The sequence below is a fragment of the Vespula vulgaris genome, chromosome 5, assembly GCF_905475345.1.
Source record: "Vespula vulgaris chromosome 5, iyVesVulg1.1, whole genome shotgun sequence".
Taxonomy (NCBI): Eukaryota; Metazoa; Arthropoda; class Insecta; order Hymenoptera; family Vespidae; genus Vespula; species Vespula vulgaris.
This window is the reverse complement of record NC_066590.1, coordinates 1,266,553-1,286,512: the sequence shown is the minus strand read 5'-3', so window position 1 is coordinate 1,286,512 and position 19,960 is coordinate 1,266,553. Positions and strand designations below refer to the sequence as shown.

The 19,960-nt window shown below is 34.8% G+C and overlaps 1 protein-coding gene across 2 annotated transcripts; it reads left to right on the top strand.

The window, feature by feature from the left end:
* The first annotated feature begins 13,412 nt into the window (after nt 1-13,412).
* On the top strand, nt 13,413-18,492 carry LOC127063656 (protein odd-skipped). 2 transcript variants are annotated; one of them, XM_050993649.1, is made up of 3 exons: nt 13,413-13,442; nt 13,740-14,566; nt 14,873-17,095. In XM_050993649.1, the coding sequence occupies exons 2-3, from the start codon at nt 13,956-13,958 to the stop codon at nt 15,228-15,230; spliced, it is 969 nt and encodes a 322-aa protein (XP_050849606.1). In that variant the 5' UTR covers nt 13,413-13,442; nt 13,740-13,955; the 3' UTR covers nt 15,231-17,095. The 2 variants fall into 2 exon arrangements, 1 of the variants encoding a protein (XP_050849606.1); XR_007781444.1 differs by lacking the exon at nt 13,413-13,442 and adding an exon at nt 17,783-18,492 and having other exon boundaries at nt 13,446-14,566; nt 14,873-16,106.
* The last annotated feature ends 1,468 nt before the right edge of the window (nt 18,493-19,960 follow it).

The window sequence follows — 19,960 nt, the reverse complement described above, 5'->3', positions numbered from 1 at the left end:
TTGCGATATTCCTTTTATTTCAATATTAGTAGAAATAGAATTAAAAATAAATTAAACGAGAAAGTTAAAAATTTTATTGATCAACGTATCTTCGATAAATTCAAATTTATATAATAATTGCGCCAAAAACAAGTAACCAATCAGATTACAAGTAACCAATCGCCATGATCGTTTGTGTTTAAAACATTATCGTGTTAACCAAGTTGTAATTGTTAAATAATATTTTACTCTTTCTATATCTTTTAGTTCCTCATAAATCGTTGTAAATCGTATTCATTAAATCAGTATTTAATTTAGAACAAATGCAGATTTAAAAATTTGCGATAAATACATTCGACAAGTTTAATTATTAATTCTAGTTTGAATCACTTTTGATATTTCGATCTCTTTCTGACGAATGGTCGATAATGTAGATTGTGACATGAAATGATCAAGAGGATTAAATATTCATGAAACCGAGGATAAAAGGTTACATCTTTTAAACATACTTAATTATTACATTGTCTATGTAATAATCGTATGTAATAATCGTAATTTCAGTAAATATTATATTGATATAACCACGCATTTTAATGAAAAAGATTGTGATTATAACCTGTCTCTTATTTCAACAACAGGTAAATGTTTAATATACAGAATTTTTATAAATTCATTATTCTACACATTTAGAAAATAATATTAATATAATATTATATATGCATTAAACTAAAGAACGTATATTTACAAAAATCAATTATGAATTAGCATTTCAGAAAATAAACTCCGTTCTCTCTTATTCATCTTAAATTTACCGCTTTGGGTATGACAAATGCGTTAAAATGGTTAACTATATTTAAGTAACTTAAATCAGTATCGAAAGCAGTAAACGAAGAAAAATGGCCGCATTCCTTATAAAATTGCATCGAATATCATCTGTATTAAATTTTGTATTATTTATCTCTAATAACCCGTATTTTCGTACGAATATATTTTTAATAATATATATACGTACGCAGGCGTACACACGTACATATGTAGGTATTTTTTAACAATTCGATCATTGAACAATAATAATAATTCGTATGTATATATATATATATATATATATATATATATATATATATATATATGTATAATTTGAAACGTATAAAACTTCAGTTTTTTAACTCTTTTTTATCTATACGTATAATATTTGATCTCTTTTTTTTTTTAAATAAATTTACAAAATTGTTTACATAGATGTATCGCACAACTATCAATCGTTGAATTGGTTAGATCTAACAATGTTGCTAACTAGTATGACGCACACACGTTTCTCCATCTATGTGTTTATAAAAGAAAGAAAGAAAAAGAATGAGAGACAGAGAGAGAGAGAGAGAGAGGGAGAGCATCCTTAGCACATATTGCCTTTGACATAATATCGTTATTTCAGAGAAGCTGATTAAGAAGCGCTCGGTTTACGATGTTTGCGGAACATGTCAGTCTTTCTCCAGTCTCACCAACATGCGCATGCACGGTGAGGCTACGTGGGAGGAGCTGAAACAGGCTTCGAGCTACCAAGGGATCTTGTATCCGACGCCCCTATTTATATAGAATTCAGGACGTCTCTATGTATGCGAATTGTGTATGTCAATGTATGTAAGTTTCACCGAAAAGATTCTCGAGATTTATTTAGCAACAAAATACAACGTTTCGTTGAAAATTAAAATCATATATCTTATTTTAATAGATAGATATACCATATATACACTTCTAAAATATTTCGAATGAAAATTTGAAGAGCACAAGAATGGGGTCGATGTTTCGATGGTCAATTTGTCATACCCTGTTAAAAATTGTGGACGACTCGCATGGTAAATCCCGTTTGTACAGTGAGTTTTATGTATCACGAATCTTCGTGCGCGTTTGTTCGTGTGCACGTGTAGTCGCCGCGCGGCAAATGAGAAGGGGTGGCCTCGAGGCTGGAGGCCAGGGGTTGAAGCCATTACCGTCACAAAGCTACCACTAGATTGCCGTTGGGCTCTCATACTGTTCTCTCTTTCTCTCTCTCTCTCTCTCTCTCTCACTCGCTTGCTCGTTTGCTCGCTCTCTCTCTCTCTCTCTCTCTCCCTCTTTATTCTATCTATCTCTATCTCTTCTTCACCTCTTTTCTCTCTTTTTGTCTCTCTTTCTCTTTTTCTCCCTCCCTCCCCCATTACCTGTTCTTTCATCTCTTTTCCTCCTGTATCCTCTTGTTTCATCTTCTCCGCCATTTTCTTCTCTCTCTCTCTCTCTCTCTCTCTCTTTCTCTCTCTCTCTCTCTCGCTCGCTTCGTTCGCATTCATGATTTGAATTCAATTGCCTTTTATCTGCTGTCCTGGGCTGCGAGTCGCTGATGATAGAATCGTCGAGATCAGAGAATCTGTTACCTCTATATATTTTCTCTGTCAATCCCTCATCTATCTTTTCTCTTTTCATCCTTTCTCCCTCTCTTTCTCTCTCTCTCTCTCTCTCTCTCTCTCTCTCTCTCTCTCTCTTTTTGTGTTTCTTTTTCTTCGTTCATTTTTATGCCAAAAGAAGAAGATATTCTCCCGTAGATTTCGATAAAGCGCAATAGTAACTTTTCGCGTTATCGTAAATAGATTTAATTTTAAATAGGAACGAGCTTGGTCTTATTCGAAAACGCAATTCGTTACGATTAAGTTAAGTTCTATAATATGACAAAATATAAGCTGTTTCTTAAAATCTTAAAAAATCATAAAGGACAAAATTTGGAACAGTATTTATCATCCCCATAAGGAGAATTTGTCAATGAGATATCGTCTCCTTTTGGCAGCCGTCCGATCTTTTGTGTCATGACCCTGAGAATTTCAGGGACGATGTCGCGTGGCGTTGACGGATATGTTTAGTGCTGTCATAATACATACCGATCCGTTAGTGTCCTTCGAGAAACTCGCGGATCCGACTTAACACAGTAAAAGTTACAAAATTACAAACACGAGTGACTACCGTGGACGAACAGTCTTATTGACATTAGAGTTCGTTTTAAATACTGGAAAAGGTTACAAGAGAAGCCGTAAAATGAATAAAGAAAAAAGAAAAAGAAAAAGATAAAAGAAAAAGATAAAGAAAAAATAAAGAAAAAAAAAAGACAAATGAATATATTTCATAATATTGTCGTTTTATTTTGACAGAGATGCAGAAAAACGACGGATAGTTGTACTACTTCGATGAAGTAGTAGTAAGCGCAAAACGAAAGGAACTTTGCCCGTGGGACGTTTTGCTGCCTGCTCATCGAGTTCAGTGTAGACAGCATAGGATGAAGAAGCCAGCGAGAAAGATGAAGTGGTAGTACGTCCTTGAAGCCACGCGCCTCGAGTGCACCGTAGAAGGTGTTTTATGGGCCCCCATAATGGTGCCGGCAGTCCTTATTCCGTTTCTTCTTCTTAGCTCGTACCTTCTTCACTCATCCTCTTTTCTACTTTTTTTTTACCTCTCTCTCTCTCTCTCTCTCTCTCTCTCCCTCTCTTTTCTTTCTTTCTTTCTCTTTCTCTATCTCTCTCTTTCTTTTTACTGTTTCTTCGTTTTCGTGGTAGTCTAGTCGACTTTCTCGATTCATTGCACCTTGAATCGTTACGCTTTATTACCGTAAAGGAAGACAGTATGGAACGTTGCGAAAATTTAGGAAGAAGAAGAGAGAGAAAAAGAAAAGGAAAGGTATCTTAAGAAACTTTCGTATTTACAAGGCCATTGTCAGAACCGTTTATGACGGTACAATTCCTGTTTGCGATATTACTTATTTTCATTAAAACGGCTCCTGGCGGGTGGTTACTTCTAAAATGGCAACCAAGGACAAAGAGTCTATAGCATAAGCGTGCCATGCTAGGGTCGAGATATTTATGATCTTTTCTCATTATAATTTTTCTTAATTCTGGAACATAACGACAGATGTTATAATTTACAATTTTTCTGCGAATATACGAATCTATATAGCATTTTTTCCCTTTTCTCTTCTCTTGATAGAGCTTATCATCGAATAATATTCACTTATCGCTTTGTTAGTAGAACAGATATTTTAAATAGATTTCGTCGTTGAACGACGAGATACAGTTCGTCATCTCTCATTAACTTCTCATATTAAAATAAACAACGTCGAAAAGTGTATACTGTATACGTAAGTCCGTTCATTCGATATAATCTAATTTTGATCTCTCGTTGATCCTTCGTCAATGATTAACAATAATCATATTGTTTTACTTGACTTATCATTTTACCTTAGATAGATTATTTTTCTATGCATACTCGAAAGAAAAAGAAAAAATATATATCATACATACATACATAAAATTCGTTGTCCACGTTTCGACTTCGAACTTGGCCTGTCGTCGGTGTGCAATGTAAAAAGTACTCCCACGCAGCAAAGGAATATTTATGCGCTCCAATATCCGGCGGGACGATATATCATGAAAGATTTTTCAGAGAGAAAGAGAAAGAGAAAGAGAAAGAGAAAAAGAGAGACGGAGAAAGAGAGAAAGAGCAAGCACAATTCTCGGCATAGATAGTAGTCGTGTGGCGTACGACAGAATCGAAGATACGACGCACGACGACGACGATGACGACGTCGACGACGACGACGACGACGACGACGACGACGACGACGACGCAACGATGAGGAGGAGGAGAAAGAGGAGAAGGAGGAGGACAACGACGACGACGACAACGACGACGACGACGAGGAGGATGCGAGGAGGAGGGTGTGTACACATAAACGGTGTACGAGCGTTAAAGCGGCTTTGCGCCGATAGCGGCACCTTTGATGTATCCCTTGCGTACCTCAGCACGTCCCCACCCATTCAACCGCCGACTCCCCACCTCTTGTCTTCCGTCTCACTGGCATAAAATCGTGAAACGCGCCGACGAAGGTGTCGTACGTAGTCGTGTAAATCTCTATATGCATGTGAATGTGTATGTGTATACGTATGTACGTGTATATGCGAGAACACGCCCGTATCGTATCGAGAAACAGACGACGGAAAAAGCCGATCTATCTATCCGACCTCTCACTCTTTCTCTCTCTCTCTTTCTTTCTCTCTCTCTCTCTCTCTCTCTCTCGATCTCGATCTCGATCTCGGTATCGATCGATCGATCCTGTCGTTTTTTATTCGCGATCTTATTGTTAGTTCCTTCTCCGAGATATTATTCTCATACGCCCGATGCCGTTCGTGTTTTTGATTTTTTTCTCTTCCATTTCGCTTGATCGATCGACGACGTTCTTATTACGTTCGATCTTAAATGTTAGTCCGATCCTTCCTCTCTCTTTCTCTTTTTCACCACTTCTCCGTTTCTCTCTCTCTTTCTCTCTCTTTTGTTTCTTTTATTTATATAAATGTACAACGGCTTGAAACGTTCTTATTTATTTCGTCCTGTTCATTCACGTTCGAAGCATTGAAAGGAGAGGACATTTTGATTTGATATTTTCATTGAAAGAATTGGTAGCTCGAATTGACGCGAGGATTATGATAACACAGAGAGAGAGAGAGAGAGAGAGAGAGAGAAAGAGAGACAGAGTTAATGATAACGTGATTGATAGATACAGTGTTCGGTGACAATGACTTCCTTTTATGTTGATTGCTTAACCCTCTACTTCAAAATTATTGTTTATTTATTATTTAAGTTAGAGTTACTCTGGAGTGAGCCACGTCGGCTGTAATTTGAGATCCAAAGAACGTGCGACGATTATTACTTCTTATCGAGCATTGATCCACGATATCGAGTTAAAAGTATGAACGTTCACGACGCAGGGCGACATCAAGAAGGAGAAGAAGGGCTTTCAGAGAAGAACCAACTTACATGAAATAGATTGATTTGATCGACACGGTAGCAGGAAAGTGTTAACCTCTGAATCTACAAATATTCGATAAAATACGATAACGTATCGCGTGAACAGTCACAGCGAACCGTTTTTAATCGGGAGGGTGTGGTTTAGATTTGGTAGTAGAATATATCCATGTATGTATTATACCTACTGCAAATTCGTAGAAACGTTGATAACAAACGGTAGGAAATTATATTAAACAACGAAGATCCTCGTTGTATCTTTCCATTTCAATGTATAGGTGCTTATCTGTTTTTTTTTATTTTTTAATTTCTCCTTTCTTTTTTTCTTTTCTTTTCTTCAACGAATTCCTTTTCTTCTATTTTTTTATTCTTTCTATTTTATAAGACGAAAAGAAAGACATACGCGTTTCGTTTCCTTTTTAAGAAATACGTTCGAATCTAAACTTTTAACTTTTCTCACTTCGAGTGGCGGAAGAGTATATGTATGTATATATTCTTTCTAAGAAAAACAAACTTCTTAATTGGTTTCGGTGTGAAACGTTCGAGAATCTTTCTAATTTATCGCCTTCTCACTCGAGTTATAGTGTGCTATAGGCAGACCGTATAGAGAAATAATTATTAGTATATAAGTTAGAGTGGTGAATATTCGGTCATTAATTTATCGATGTATATATATCTATATAAAAGAAAAAAAGAAAAAGATGAAATTATGTATAATGAATGGTAAGATTTTAAACAACGTGAAAAAGACATGAATATCGAAGGGAGGTAGAAAGATGGGATGAAAGGAATATTGAAATTGAGTTAAATCGTGCGTATATGTGTGTTTGTGTGTGTATGTATACACGTTTTGCGAGAAGTGATTTACTTCTTGGTAACACATAGAAATAATTCGGAAGAGGCATATGACACCCCCGTAAGAAGAAAGCAGAAGCAGTGGGCGTCTGTTCCGTCGCTGAGACTAAGCAGACGATATCGTTTGAAAAGAGGACTCGAAAACAAGCTAACAGAAAAATTGTCACAGTATAGTAGAAGATCTTTCGATCTGGACACTTGGTTAAAGTGTTCAATAAAAAATATATATATATACACAGATATATATCTCACAGCGTTGCGGTACTTTAATTTTTGTATCTACGATGATTGAAAGCGATTATGAGTGTTTTAAAGCGAATCAAAAAATTAAAAAAATTAACGGCAATGATTTAATTATACGAATTACGCAATAAATTTTTTTTTTTTTTAATAATTTCTAATCATCTGCAAACGATTCTCAAGATTGAAATAATTTTGTGCGTATCTTCTTTTTTTTTGCTCTTTTCTTTTTCTCTTTTTAATTTTTAATATTTGTTCGAATAGAAAAAGCAAAATCAGTAACAATAGTTTAAGGAGAAAGTAAACTTAGCTTTCATATTTTATTACTTTCTTCACGCAGCGTTGCTTCTATAAATATGGGTTTATATCATAAAAGTTTTAATAATATTTAATAAAAATTCTTACTGAATGACTTAATTTTTTTAAGCTGAGGAAAAAAGATGTAGAAGATAGAAATGTCAAGTCTTACTGATAACTGATTTTGAAAATTTCACTTTCCATGAATATTCGTTTAAGGCGTTATTCGAGCCGTCCGTTCGAATGTTTTACTATGTCCTTCAACGAAAATTATGGGAATATCCCTTTTTATTATATTTTTCTTTTTCTTTTTTTCTTTTCATTTTTATAATGTTTTTCTTTTATTTATTTATTTTTTTTTTAAAGAATTATTGAACAGAAAAGAAGATTCTTTTATAATTTTGTTTAAAGATATTTATAAGTAGATCCATTAATATTAATTTGTTAACATCTGATTTGAAATATTATTTATAGTAGTCACTCAAATCTAGATATTTTTAAATTAAGCTACCGACTTTTGAAGAATTTTGAAGCATTGTACAAAAGTGAACTGTTATTATTCTAAGGTCCATTCGACGTAACGTAAAGAATGAAACCCTAATAAAATTTTGACAGGAATGCTAGTTGTAGACCTGCCAGAAAATATCTCCTAGAAAGTACTACTGCCGTTATTGAATTTTTACTTTGTAATTCGGAAAAATGATTTATGTTCTTACGTTTATTATTTCGGGGATTTTACAGTAGCAGTAACTATCTTAAATGTCTATCTAAAATGCCACGACAACTTAAATATCGGTCGTTTTTCTTGCATGCATAACGTAAAATGAACGGAACGAATATCGGTTTACTTGGAATAGAAAGAAAAAGTGAAATTTTACGGGAAAATGTAGTTTAGAATATTTCAGAGGATTTTATTAGCACGATTGTAAAAAGCACGATGAAAAGTATGACACAGCGGATAATGTTTTCGATAAAATCGCAAATTGAAAAATGAAAGGAACGTAATAACCTCGGCTGTATTTATATATATATATATATATATATACACACACACACACACACATACACATATATATGTACATTCCTATATTTACATATGGTTATATATAAAAAAGCAAAGGCCAAAAAAAGAAAAAAAAGCTACGGTGGACAATGGAATTATTTGACAAATATTTTAGCCAGGTTGCAGTATCTGTTAAACGTTTATTTTCCATTTTGTCGGTGCACGCACACAGAGAAAACGCTTTGGTGGAACGGCTGGCGAAATAATCAACGAAAACCAATTACCATTTACAATCTGCATCTAACTATCGGCGAAGCTATCTCGCAGTATTTGTGTGTGTTCCCCGCCACTGCCGCCGCCGCCGCCGCCGTCGCCGCCGCCGCTGCCCCCTTCCCCCATGAAATATAATATTGAGATATTTAAGAGGACGACGTATTTTGCGCGAGCCGTTTCATCCACGAAAGTAATCAGTACGATTTTATTTCAATAATTACTAATAGAACGTTTTATCTTTAACAAAATTCTATTTTTAAATATTTTTATATCTATTGAAAATACGAGAGCAATGGAATCGTTGTACAATCCACATTCATTTTGAAAGGATAAAAGCCCTAGCACATAGAAGAATATATGTGTATATATATATATATATATATATACATACATACATACAGACACGCTTATATACACAAATAAGTCGATAGAGAGGAAATCGTCTTATAGATAGAGATAACTTTGGTACCTTAACAAATTTGATTTTGTAGGATGTGGCAAATGATTTTTAACGTAGAGAAAGACTGTTAAGATAATATTGAATATTTTATCTGTAAACATCGAAGAGATGTCGAAGATCTCGAAGAGTTCGTAACTCGTTGACTAGAGTGGCCAAAAGGTAGAGAAAAAGTAGTATAAGGGAACATTGAAATATTTCTTTGCGCGCGTGTGAAAATGATTTCACGGAAATGTATTTTTCATTATTTTCTTTTTGCACCTTACACGCGCGCGCGCGTGTGTGTGTGTGACAGAGAAAGAGAGAGAGAGAATATCCAGACGTGAATATGCGTGTGGTCTTAATGTCTATGGATTGACGAGTAAAAGAGAGAGAAAGAAGTTGAGAATTTTTTGAAACAACCGCAAAAGAAAAAGTAAAAGACGAAGAAGAAAAAAGCCAAGGAAAAGAAAAGGAAATCCGTATAGTAAATACTACAGAAAAAAAGAAAGAAAGAAAGGAAAAACAAAAAAAAAAGGGAAAAGCTTTTCCTTCTCGCGTTCGTAATTCGATTCCCGCGATATTCGACATCTGCCCTTGAGAACTAGAAAGCCAAGAAGTAGGTATAGTCTACTTATATATATATATATATATATATATATATATATATATATATATATATATATATATATATATATATATATATATCTGAAAAGGGTCGTCCCAGTGCGTGGTTTTCTGGTGTCGAAATATTACCAGACGCTTTTCAACCAAAGATCTAGTGAAGTAGTCAAGAGAGAGAAAGGAGAGTGGGAGAGATAGAGATAGAAAAAGTGAGAGAGAAAGAAAAAAAAGAGTATACCACACTACCACTTGAAAAGTGTCAGATTAAGTGGCTGCTAAGGAATTTCGATGAATTTACGATTACCTATCTATAAATCTTAAAACGAGAAGAAGCCGTTTCTGATCAGAACATAAATTTTTACTAGTTTTTCATTTTCCTTTTCTTTTTTTCTTTTTTTTTCTTCCGTTCTCGTTCCGTTCTTTTTTAATTTTTTTTCTTTTTAATTTTCTTTTTCTTCTTTGTTTTTTTTTTTTCTAAAAAGACGAACGATTTGTCAAAGAACTCGGTGTAAGAAATTCGAGACAAGATCTTCTTTTTTAAAATGAAAGAACGTCATCGTAGTACGTTCAAAAGTTATTCCCTAAACAGAACGTCATTTCTTTTTCCGTTCGCGTTATCGCACGATCGTGAAAACGAGAGAAAGATAGAGGATATGCCGTTGAAAAAATTAATAAGTATTGCACACATACACACGTACACGTACACTCATATACCCACATGAAACTACGAGTATATAGACATATAGGATACATATATTTTTCCCTAGAAGATTATTTATTTACAATTAGATTAAAATCCGATCGAGAGATCAAACTTGTTGTTTGAATTCGTTTTAAATACGTGTACGTATGTATATGTGTATTATGGCGTAGCCATTGATATAACAATGAAAAAGTGAGTGAGATGAGAAAGGAAAGTGGTCTGCAAAGACGTTTTTGAGAGAACACGAGAGCCGGAGATAGACGGAGATAGATAGAGATAGATAGATATAGAAAGAGGGAGAGAGAGGTATAGAGAAAGAGAGAGAGAGAGGGAGAGAGAAAGGAGGGTGCTCGCGATTGAAGCAAAGAGGTGCTCGGGTGGGTGTGTCTGCCTGATGGAGCTCGAAACTAAATTAACCACCCCGCCCGGGGCTCGTGATCTCGTCGCAACCTCATCTCCTCGTCCATTATATTTGTCTTTGTATGCTAAACATTTGCGAGATTATACGAGCCACTCTCCACTGGCAAGTGTTCTTTCTCTCTATCTCTCTCTATCTCTCTCTATCTCTCTTGCTTTCTTCTCTCTCTCTCTCTCTCTCTTTCTCTCTCTCTCTCTCTTTCTTCTCTTCTGATTCGTTTTTTTTCGATTTTCCTAGTTTTCGAGTTATCGCGACGATCCTCGAAAAGATTAATGAGAGAGAGAGAGAGAGGGATAATAATAATAATAATGATAATAATAATATCTATAGGGAAATTCTTTTATAGAGAGTAGTATCATTTTTTCATTGTCCAAAAAGCAATCGCGATAAGATAGAAATCGTATAATAGAGATTTTCTTGGATCGCTCTATAAATAGTATGTAGCATAGTAGCAGATTGTGAACTGGAAAATATAGATAAACTTAGAGATATTATATATGTAAGTATGTGTGTATGTACGTATGCATGTATATATATATATGTCATCATAGCTGCACATACATGCAGAGAGGAAAAGAGAGAGAGAGAGAGAGAGAGAGAGAGAGAGAGAAATATAAGTGATACAAAGAAATATGTATTGCGTGTTCGAAAGTAATCATGATTGCGCGTGATATACAATCGTAGGTGTTTCTCTTTTTTAATTTTTTCCTTTTGCTTTACTTTTCTTTTTTTAACTCTACTTCCAGGGATAAAGAAATCCAATGAGAGAGAAAGAAAGAGAAAGAGAGAGAGAGAGAAAGAGAGAGAGAGACTTTATATTATGACGTCATCGGAAAAGGGATAGGATGAAAAGATCCGTTGAAGAAGTGCGAATGTCGGCACGTTTATTCCTCGGTGTCATACTGTCTGCACAGCGTCATAAATCGATAAGCTCGCTTTTACCGTACTCGTTCCTTATCGATAACGACGTACCGCATTCATGTTATCGAATGTGCCGCCTTACATGTCGTCTTTTTATTTTCTTTTTTTTCTCCTTTCTCTATTTTATTTCTTTTCTTTTCTTTTTCTGTTCTCTTTTTTCTTTTTCTTTTTCCTATTCGTATACCGAGTAAAGTGACACTATCTATTATTAAATTCGACGGTATCCGTGCGATCGCGAGAAAAATGTTCTGTATCATGTTCTACGAAACTTAATAGAGTAATACAGGCTTAATATCAATTTTCATTTTAAATCCTATCGCATTTTTTTCATATGAATTTGGAATACAGAAAGATAGATACGTCTACCAATATCGATAATTATATGTAAGTGTTCATTACTCAAACTCGTACGATCGTCTTCCGACGACGAGTCCACAAGTGTCATTTCTTCGATCGTAAAGCGATAACAGTGGTGTGAGCTGTTAGTCATGATGCCGTGAGAGAAGATAAATGAGTGTATACATAATCTTGAAATAACTTTGCAAATGAAAACATTTGTTACACGAAAGGTAGCTATCGTTTAATGTAACGAAAATTTACTTGACTTGACTCGACTTATTCGATCGAGACCTCGGGGAAAATAAAAAAATAAAAAAGAGAGAAGGAGGAAAGAGTGAGAGTGAAAGAGAAAAAAGAATGAATGACAGAGAGAGAGAGAGAGAGAGAGAGAGATAGTTGAGTGGTGTAGATGCTACCAGAGACTTCTTATCTCTTCATGCACAGCAGTCGTGTCGGCGGATTTCAAAAGGAATGGACGCCGATAAATCGAGTGGGTCCTTAAAGAAAATTAATTACAGATAAGGTGTCTAGAATCTCGCACGACACGACACGACACGACACGACACAACGTTTGCTCTTTACGCGAGTAAAGAGATACTGTAGTTAGAAATAATTTCTTAAATGGGGAAGAGATAAGAATAGAATAGAAGTGCCGTCATCGACTTGGACGATCATTCGCAAAATAAACCCGTTTCGTAGTAACGCGTAAGCTTAAGTTCCGCCGCTCTTCACTTATCTATCAAGGATTCGAGATAAGCCGTACGATTCCTGGACAAGATTTAACGTCGCTTTTAAAATCAAACGAGATAGTTAACAATGGAAATACCAAAAGTTTCACATTTCCATTTAATTTCCACGTTATTGATTATCGAACATGCAATTTGGACTATCTCTCTCTGCCCCTCTCCCTCTTTCTCTCTATCCCTCTCCCTCTCTCTCTCTTTCTCTCTGATTGGTTAATACTTATATTTCGTCAATCGATGAGAATGTCGTACAGGAATCTGATACGTGATTAGTCGAGATGGGGACAAAAATACAAAATAATAACAAAAGGAAAAAAGAAATAAAAATATAAGTAAATATGCGTACGTACGATATTTGGTTTATATCTTCGTTGTGTAGAAAAAAATACACATGAGTAAGAAAGTAAGTAACTAACTAAGTAACTAAGTAAGTAAGTAAGTAAGTAAGTAAGTAGTAAGTACGTTGACGTTTTCTTTCTTAGATAAAGAGAAAGAGCAGGGATAGAGTTATCCTCTTTAGGAGTCGACAAATGAATATGAGAGAGAGAGAGAGAGAGAGTGAGTGAGAGAGAGATAGATAGACGCAGGAGCACGGACGGGTAAGCGTCGCGACGCCCCGAGGGGCACCCAGAGCCAGAAGCTCCGCCCCTGTGGAAGTCGAGCGCCAACCGGACCGCAGAAGTCGAAGGTGCGGTAGGAGGGGCCACCGTGTCGCCTCCAAGGACAGGTAGTCGACAACGAAGCCGTACGACTTCCGCCACGCTCAACCAAACTTTAGTATCGCTTCGACCCTTGTACTAGAAAGACTTCTTATTTCTTCTCGTTTCATCACTTTTTTCTACTATTTATTCCTATTCGCTCGCTCTTTCTCTCTCTCTCTCTCTCTCTCTCTCTCTCTTTCTCTCTCTCTCTCACTCTTTCTATTTCTGTCTGTTTTCTCTTACACTCTACTCTCACTCTTTCTTTATACATCTTTCTCTTTTTCTAGTTCTTTTGTGTACTTGCATACATATATATACATATATATATATATATGTATATTTGTATGTATGTATCTATGTAGTTATATATATATATACACACACACATAGAGCCGAAGGACAGTGCATACATATTATAAACTTGGTGTCATAAACGGATGGACACTATTAATGTGACTTTCGCTTGACTCTGAGAAAAAGCAAAAAAAAGGATATATCAGAGTGTAAGAGTGATTGATAGAAGATCGTGAGGATTTTCGATAGTACTGTCAGAAAATATAAGGAAGAAACAAAGAGAATAATCGTTTGAGAAGATTGTTATCAACGATGGAGACTAAAATGGAACCTCTTACGCCACCACACACACCACCGTCGGTGGACAGATCGATGCAGCATCATCTTCAAATGACCTCTACAGTACCATCGCCCCGTTGGATCAGGTCGCAACAGATGTCTGGTAGATTCGTTCACCATCATCATCAACAACAACAACAACAACAACAGCAACAACAGCAACCACAACACGTGCAATCGACTCAACAAAATATCGGTGGTTATCAAGCAACCACTTTTTTGGACAATTGGCTGAGAGGTGCAGCTCTGTTAGCTGTTAGAGGATGTTGTCCGCAAACCTCGCCCCATTATCATCATCATCACCATCATCATCATCATCCTCATCAACAACAACATCAACATCATCACCAATCTCATCAAGCTTTACATCCACCACTTCCGGTACAACCACCGGCACCCTTCCTCACGCGAAAATTGCCTGGACAACGACCGAAAAAACAATTCATTTGTAAATTTTGTAATCGACAATTTACCAAGAGTTATAATTTATTGATACACGAACGTACGCATACGGACGAGAGACCGTACTCGTGCGATATTTGCGGAAAGGCATTTCGTAGACAGGATCATCTTAGGGATCATCGGTGAGTTACTTGTCGTTTTTCATAATCTCCGATATCTCTTTTATATATAGATTACGCACATACACACACACAAATATACAGACATATATATATATATATATATACATATTATATATACTTATATAATTTACAGATAATAGAAGAATTTTTATAAGGAACACTTCAATTGTTGTTAAAAGAAAATATGTATTCGAAATTTACATGTACACATTAAAAATAAATCTTTCAATATAATTCTTATCGCGCGATTAAATCATTTGTCTCGATTTAATTCGAAGAAATTTTGTTTGAATTACTCGTCTATAGATATATACACAGCAAGGAGAAACCATTCAAATGTGCGGAATGCGGGAAAGGATTTTGTCAGAGCAGAACACTAGCGGTTCACAAGATTCTACATATGGAGGAATCGCCCCACAAATGCCCGGTCTGTGGGAAAAGTTTCAATCAGAAGAGCAATCTGAAGACACATCTGTTGACTCACACTGACGTTCCTCAGGATCTTAGGATCGAGAGCACCGTCTTTGGAGATTCGAGAGTAACGAGTTCAACGACGACCGTTAGACAAATGGCCGAAAGAATAGGAACACTTAGATCAAATCAAAGGAGCAGTACAGCCCCACCAAAACTTGGATTTAGTATAGAAGATATAATGAGACGTTAAAATACCTACGTACATTATAATTCGTTAGGTAATTACGTATCTCTTGCTTCTTTTTTTTCTACATTGTTGAAGAGATCAAGCTTGTTTATAAATTCAGTGTTCTTTTTTCTTTTGTTATTGGATTCATTAGATGGATTGAATTTGATATATACATGCGTATGAAGAAAAAAGTATCACGTTGTACTCGTTGTCGTTTGTAAATAGATTCTTAATCGTATAGATAAAACGTATTCTGCGTTCGTTCTTGTCTTGAACGTACAACTGAGTAGGAGAGGGGATAAATATTATATATGAATAATAATCATATATAAGCAAGACAGTATTAATTGACAGACTAAAGATATTAGAGAATCGATACGATTTATAAAATTCGATTAGTTTAGCAAAATCGAAATGTTTATTCGTAGTACTATTAATTCTCGATATATGTATATATATATAGAGAGAGAGAGAGAGAGAAGGACGGAGGGATGGAAAGACGAGACGAGAACCATGTATATCGAGTTTTTATTTAAGCTCATGTAAATATTGACATTGTATATATGTATGTTAGTGTTAGTTTGATAGATTACACGCCATATTACTATTATTATATTATTAAACGTTTAGGGCCAATCGTGTAATAGAAAAGTCATTGGACAATTATTTACTACTATGTAATATTCCAATCGATATTCGTTGTGTATGTATGTATATGTACGTACGTATTTACGTACGTATTTACGTACGGGGTTGTGTTTGATAATCATAGAGGACTAAGATACTATAACAATTTCTATCAATAATAACGATGTCACGTAATCATCGAGGAACAGTCGTCGTTCTCCGCAGCGTTAAGACGGATCAAAATTTAGGATGGCGTCAAGTCTGAACTATGTAAGTAATTACTCGGCCCTAATTTACTACTATGTAAATTCAAATCGATATTTCTTACGTATGTACGAGTTTGTGTTTGTTAAACATAGTCGAGTAAAATACTATGGCAAGTTTATCAAGAATGTCACTGAAATCTTTGAGTCAGTCGCGTCGTTCTACGGGGAGTTAGGACAGATGAAAATTTAAGATGCTGTTAAGCCAAGGCGTCAAAGTAATTGCTCGATCCTAAAATGGACATGCAACGATCTCTATCTCTTAGCATAGAAGCCACATAGGACGTTTCCTGTCGGTTGTATCGAAGGCGTTAATCGAGTTTCCTTTAGGAGGTATCTCTCTTTCTTTTTCTCTCTATTTTACTGTTTTCCGTAAAATTAGGAATTCTCGATCAGATAAGAACCCGCGTGTAAGTGCGACGGAGAGAGAGAAAGAGAGAGAGAAAGAAAAGGGACACCTCGTTGGTTATCTGCGTCTCACCTTTTCTTTTTCTCTTTTTTTTTCTCCCCTTCCTGTCTTCTACAGTGACCTGTAAATTAGTTCCAAAGCTCGACCATTTCTTTTCTTTTAATCTAAGAAAGATAACTCTCTCTCTTTTTTTCTCTCTCTCTTTCTCTTCTAGACCACCCACGTATATTCTAAGCGTATTACATATATATACTTAAGTGACCACGCGCGACTGGATTTGCTTATCTTCGATACAGGAGTCCTCTCATTTCTTTATCTCTTTCTTTTTCTTTTCTTTTCTTTTCTTTTCTTTACTTTTCTTTTCCCTTCTTTTCTTCTCTTCTCTTTTCTTTTCTTTTCTAACTTAAAAAGGATCACGTGTAAGGGTATCTACTAAGTGTATGTAGAGATAATTTATATATCGTTGTATATAATTCACTCCCTACGCTCTTCTTCTCGTCGTAGTAATATTAGAAATATAATAGAAATAACGTTAGTCGTCGCTCTGGGATCTTTATCAATCAAGTCTCATCAAGTATTTAATAATATATGTGTGTATATATATATATATATATATATATATATATATATAAAAAGTTACAATTTACAAAGATCTCGATGTTATCGCGACGTGTTATACCAAAAATATAAAAATGAAAAAAACGAAAAAAAAGAGGAAAAAAAAGAAAAAATAATAATTAGAAAAGAAAAGAAGTACGTAAGGTGGGGGTGTATGACAAACATCGCTCTAGTCGACTGTAATAATATTTAAGACTGCTTGTTACTGATTAGAAATTAAGATGGAAGGAGAGAGAAAAAGAGAGAAGATGAGAAAGAAAAGAAAACAAATGTAATTAATTATTGAATCACGTAATTAACTTCGATTTTTTTTTCTTTTTAATAATCCGATATCTTCCTTCTCCTTAATTTTCTCGAAAAATTATTACAATTAATAATTATTTATAATTAACGAAAGAATTATACAGGACGATTATAAAACGTCTTACTTCAATATTATCTAAGTTAAGCCGATTAAAAGATAGTTAACGATTAGACAAAAACGAAAATATAATTATCTATACCGAAGGCATTGACAAAATAATTTATTATTCTTTAAATAATTATTTATTATTGTTAAGATATAAAATTTATTATATATCCATAGATAGATATGTAAGATTCGTCGATCGTTTTTTTTATCCAAAATCTTACAAACCAATTGATTTATCTTTTAGCTTTTTCCTTCGGCATTAACCAACAACAACAACAACAACAACGACAACAACACGATTGAACCCACTAGTCCGCTAGTTAGCACTGTTTAACTTTGATTAATTTTCTCACACCCTTCACAGACAATAAAGCCTGATGAAAAAGGGAACAAACAAGGATCCTATCTCTCTCTCTCTTTCTCTTTTCCTTTCTCTCCCTCTCTCTCCCTCTCTCTCCTGTATTACTTCATCCATCCCTTCTATAGACAGTATCGTAATAAGGTTCCCTCACTCTTTAATTTTCCCTCTCCCTCTCTCTCTCTCTCTCTCTCTTTGTCTTCGTCATTCTTATATTTATCCCCTAACAATTTACGAAATAAATTAACGACGTGCGACACACGATTTGTTGTTTTTCGTGCCACTTTAGAAATCTATGGAATTAGACGACTTATTGTACCGCTTTAGCAAACATTTCTAATGAATTTAGTAGTATATATTGAAAGTATGTCATTATAGATTATTAGAAAAATCAAATATTAGAAAAACATCTTTTTTAATTCACCTTAGGGAATATATTAGGTGAAATGTTAAGAAATGAGAGAATAGTAGATAAAAAAAATTATGGAAAAGGATACAAGACGAAAAGGTAAAAGATCTTTAGAGGTTTATAATACTCTTTATCTATTCTTTTCTCTCGCTGTTGTTTTTAAATTTATTTTCTAACAATTCGGAGATAAATGAACGATGTACGACTTGTACGTACGATTTGTTGTTCTTCGTGTCATTTTAGAAATCGTTTGAATTAGACGACTTTTAGCAAACGTTTCTATCGTATTTAATACTATATATATATATATATATATATATATATATATATCTTTTTTTAAAAGTATGTAATCGTAGGTTGCCATAAAGTAATTAGAAAGTGTTAAGGAAGGTAGGAATAACAGATGAAAAGAAGATGAAAAAAAGATGAAAAAAGAAATGAGGAAGTAAAAGACTCTTAAATGCATTTTACCCTTTTTTATCATTATTAAGGACTCTTTTGAACTTGACTACAATGATCATAGAGCTATGACGCTCAGAATTATTTTTTTTTTGTTGCATTATATTTCAAAGTGTAATAAGAAAGTAATTATTTCTTTTGTAATCTAAAATAGGGTGTATACACACACACACCCACACACACACATAAGAGAGCGACATAATCAACATCGCCGAGAAATGCTTTTGATGTAAAAATTTTATTGGATCAAAGGTTTATCATAGCAAAATGAAAGTAGTTAAGGGTGCTCGTTTGATGTTATATCTATCTACACACCAATCAAAAAAAAATAATATATACATATACATGCATGCATATATATATGCATATAGGTTATCGTCGAATAGATAAAAATAAATCTCTCGCTGTTAAAATTGTCGTCGATTTGCAGATTTCTAACGAAGTTTCCTGTCGGCGATACTTATCGCATGATGATCGATCGATTCCTATCAGAGATTGATCTCCCTTTCGTAAGAACATTTGGTAACATAACTAGTACTAAATTGGTAGACGGACATCTGTTGTTTTTTAATGGATCGATACATTCTCATCATCACGGTTTAAGGAATAGATACTTACTTATCTAATCGTAATTTAACGCGACATAAATCGTTTGAATCGTTCTCAATGTTTTCATGATTATTAAAATCTACTGACTGCAAAGAAGAAAAAAAGATTGAAATAGAAAATTAAGAAAAAACAAATAGAAAACATTTGTTGCGAGTTTGACGATATTCGTAAGGGAGGAACGTTGTTCTCCCTTGTTATTTTATTATATAGTTCAAATGTTTGTGCGGGAGTTAGGAAGATAGAGAATGTCTATACTGTTGGGTCCATCCTCAAGGCCCTAAAACGTTAACCGCAGATTGCCTCGAACGGATTAGATCGCACGGTTAGTCTGAAGTTCATGGTGGTGATCCGTAGTTCAAAGGAAGATGAAGATGAAGATGAAGGAGAAGGAAAAGAAGAAGAAGAAGAAGAAGAAGAAGAAGAAGAAGAAGAAGAAGAAGAGAAAGAAGAATAAGAACAAGTAGATGATGATGATGATGATGATGATGATGATGATGAAGAAGAAGAAGGAGAGGAAGAAGAAGAAGAAGAAGAAGAAGAAGAAACGGGGTAGTTGAGTTCGACGAAGAGTCCTCGCGAGAGGGGAG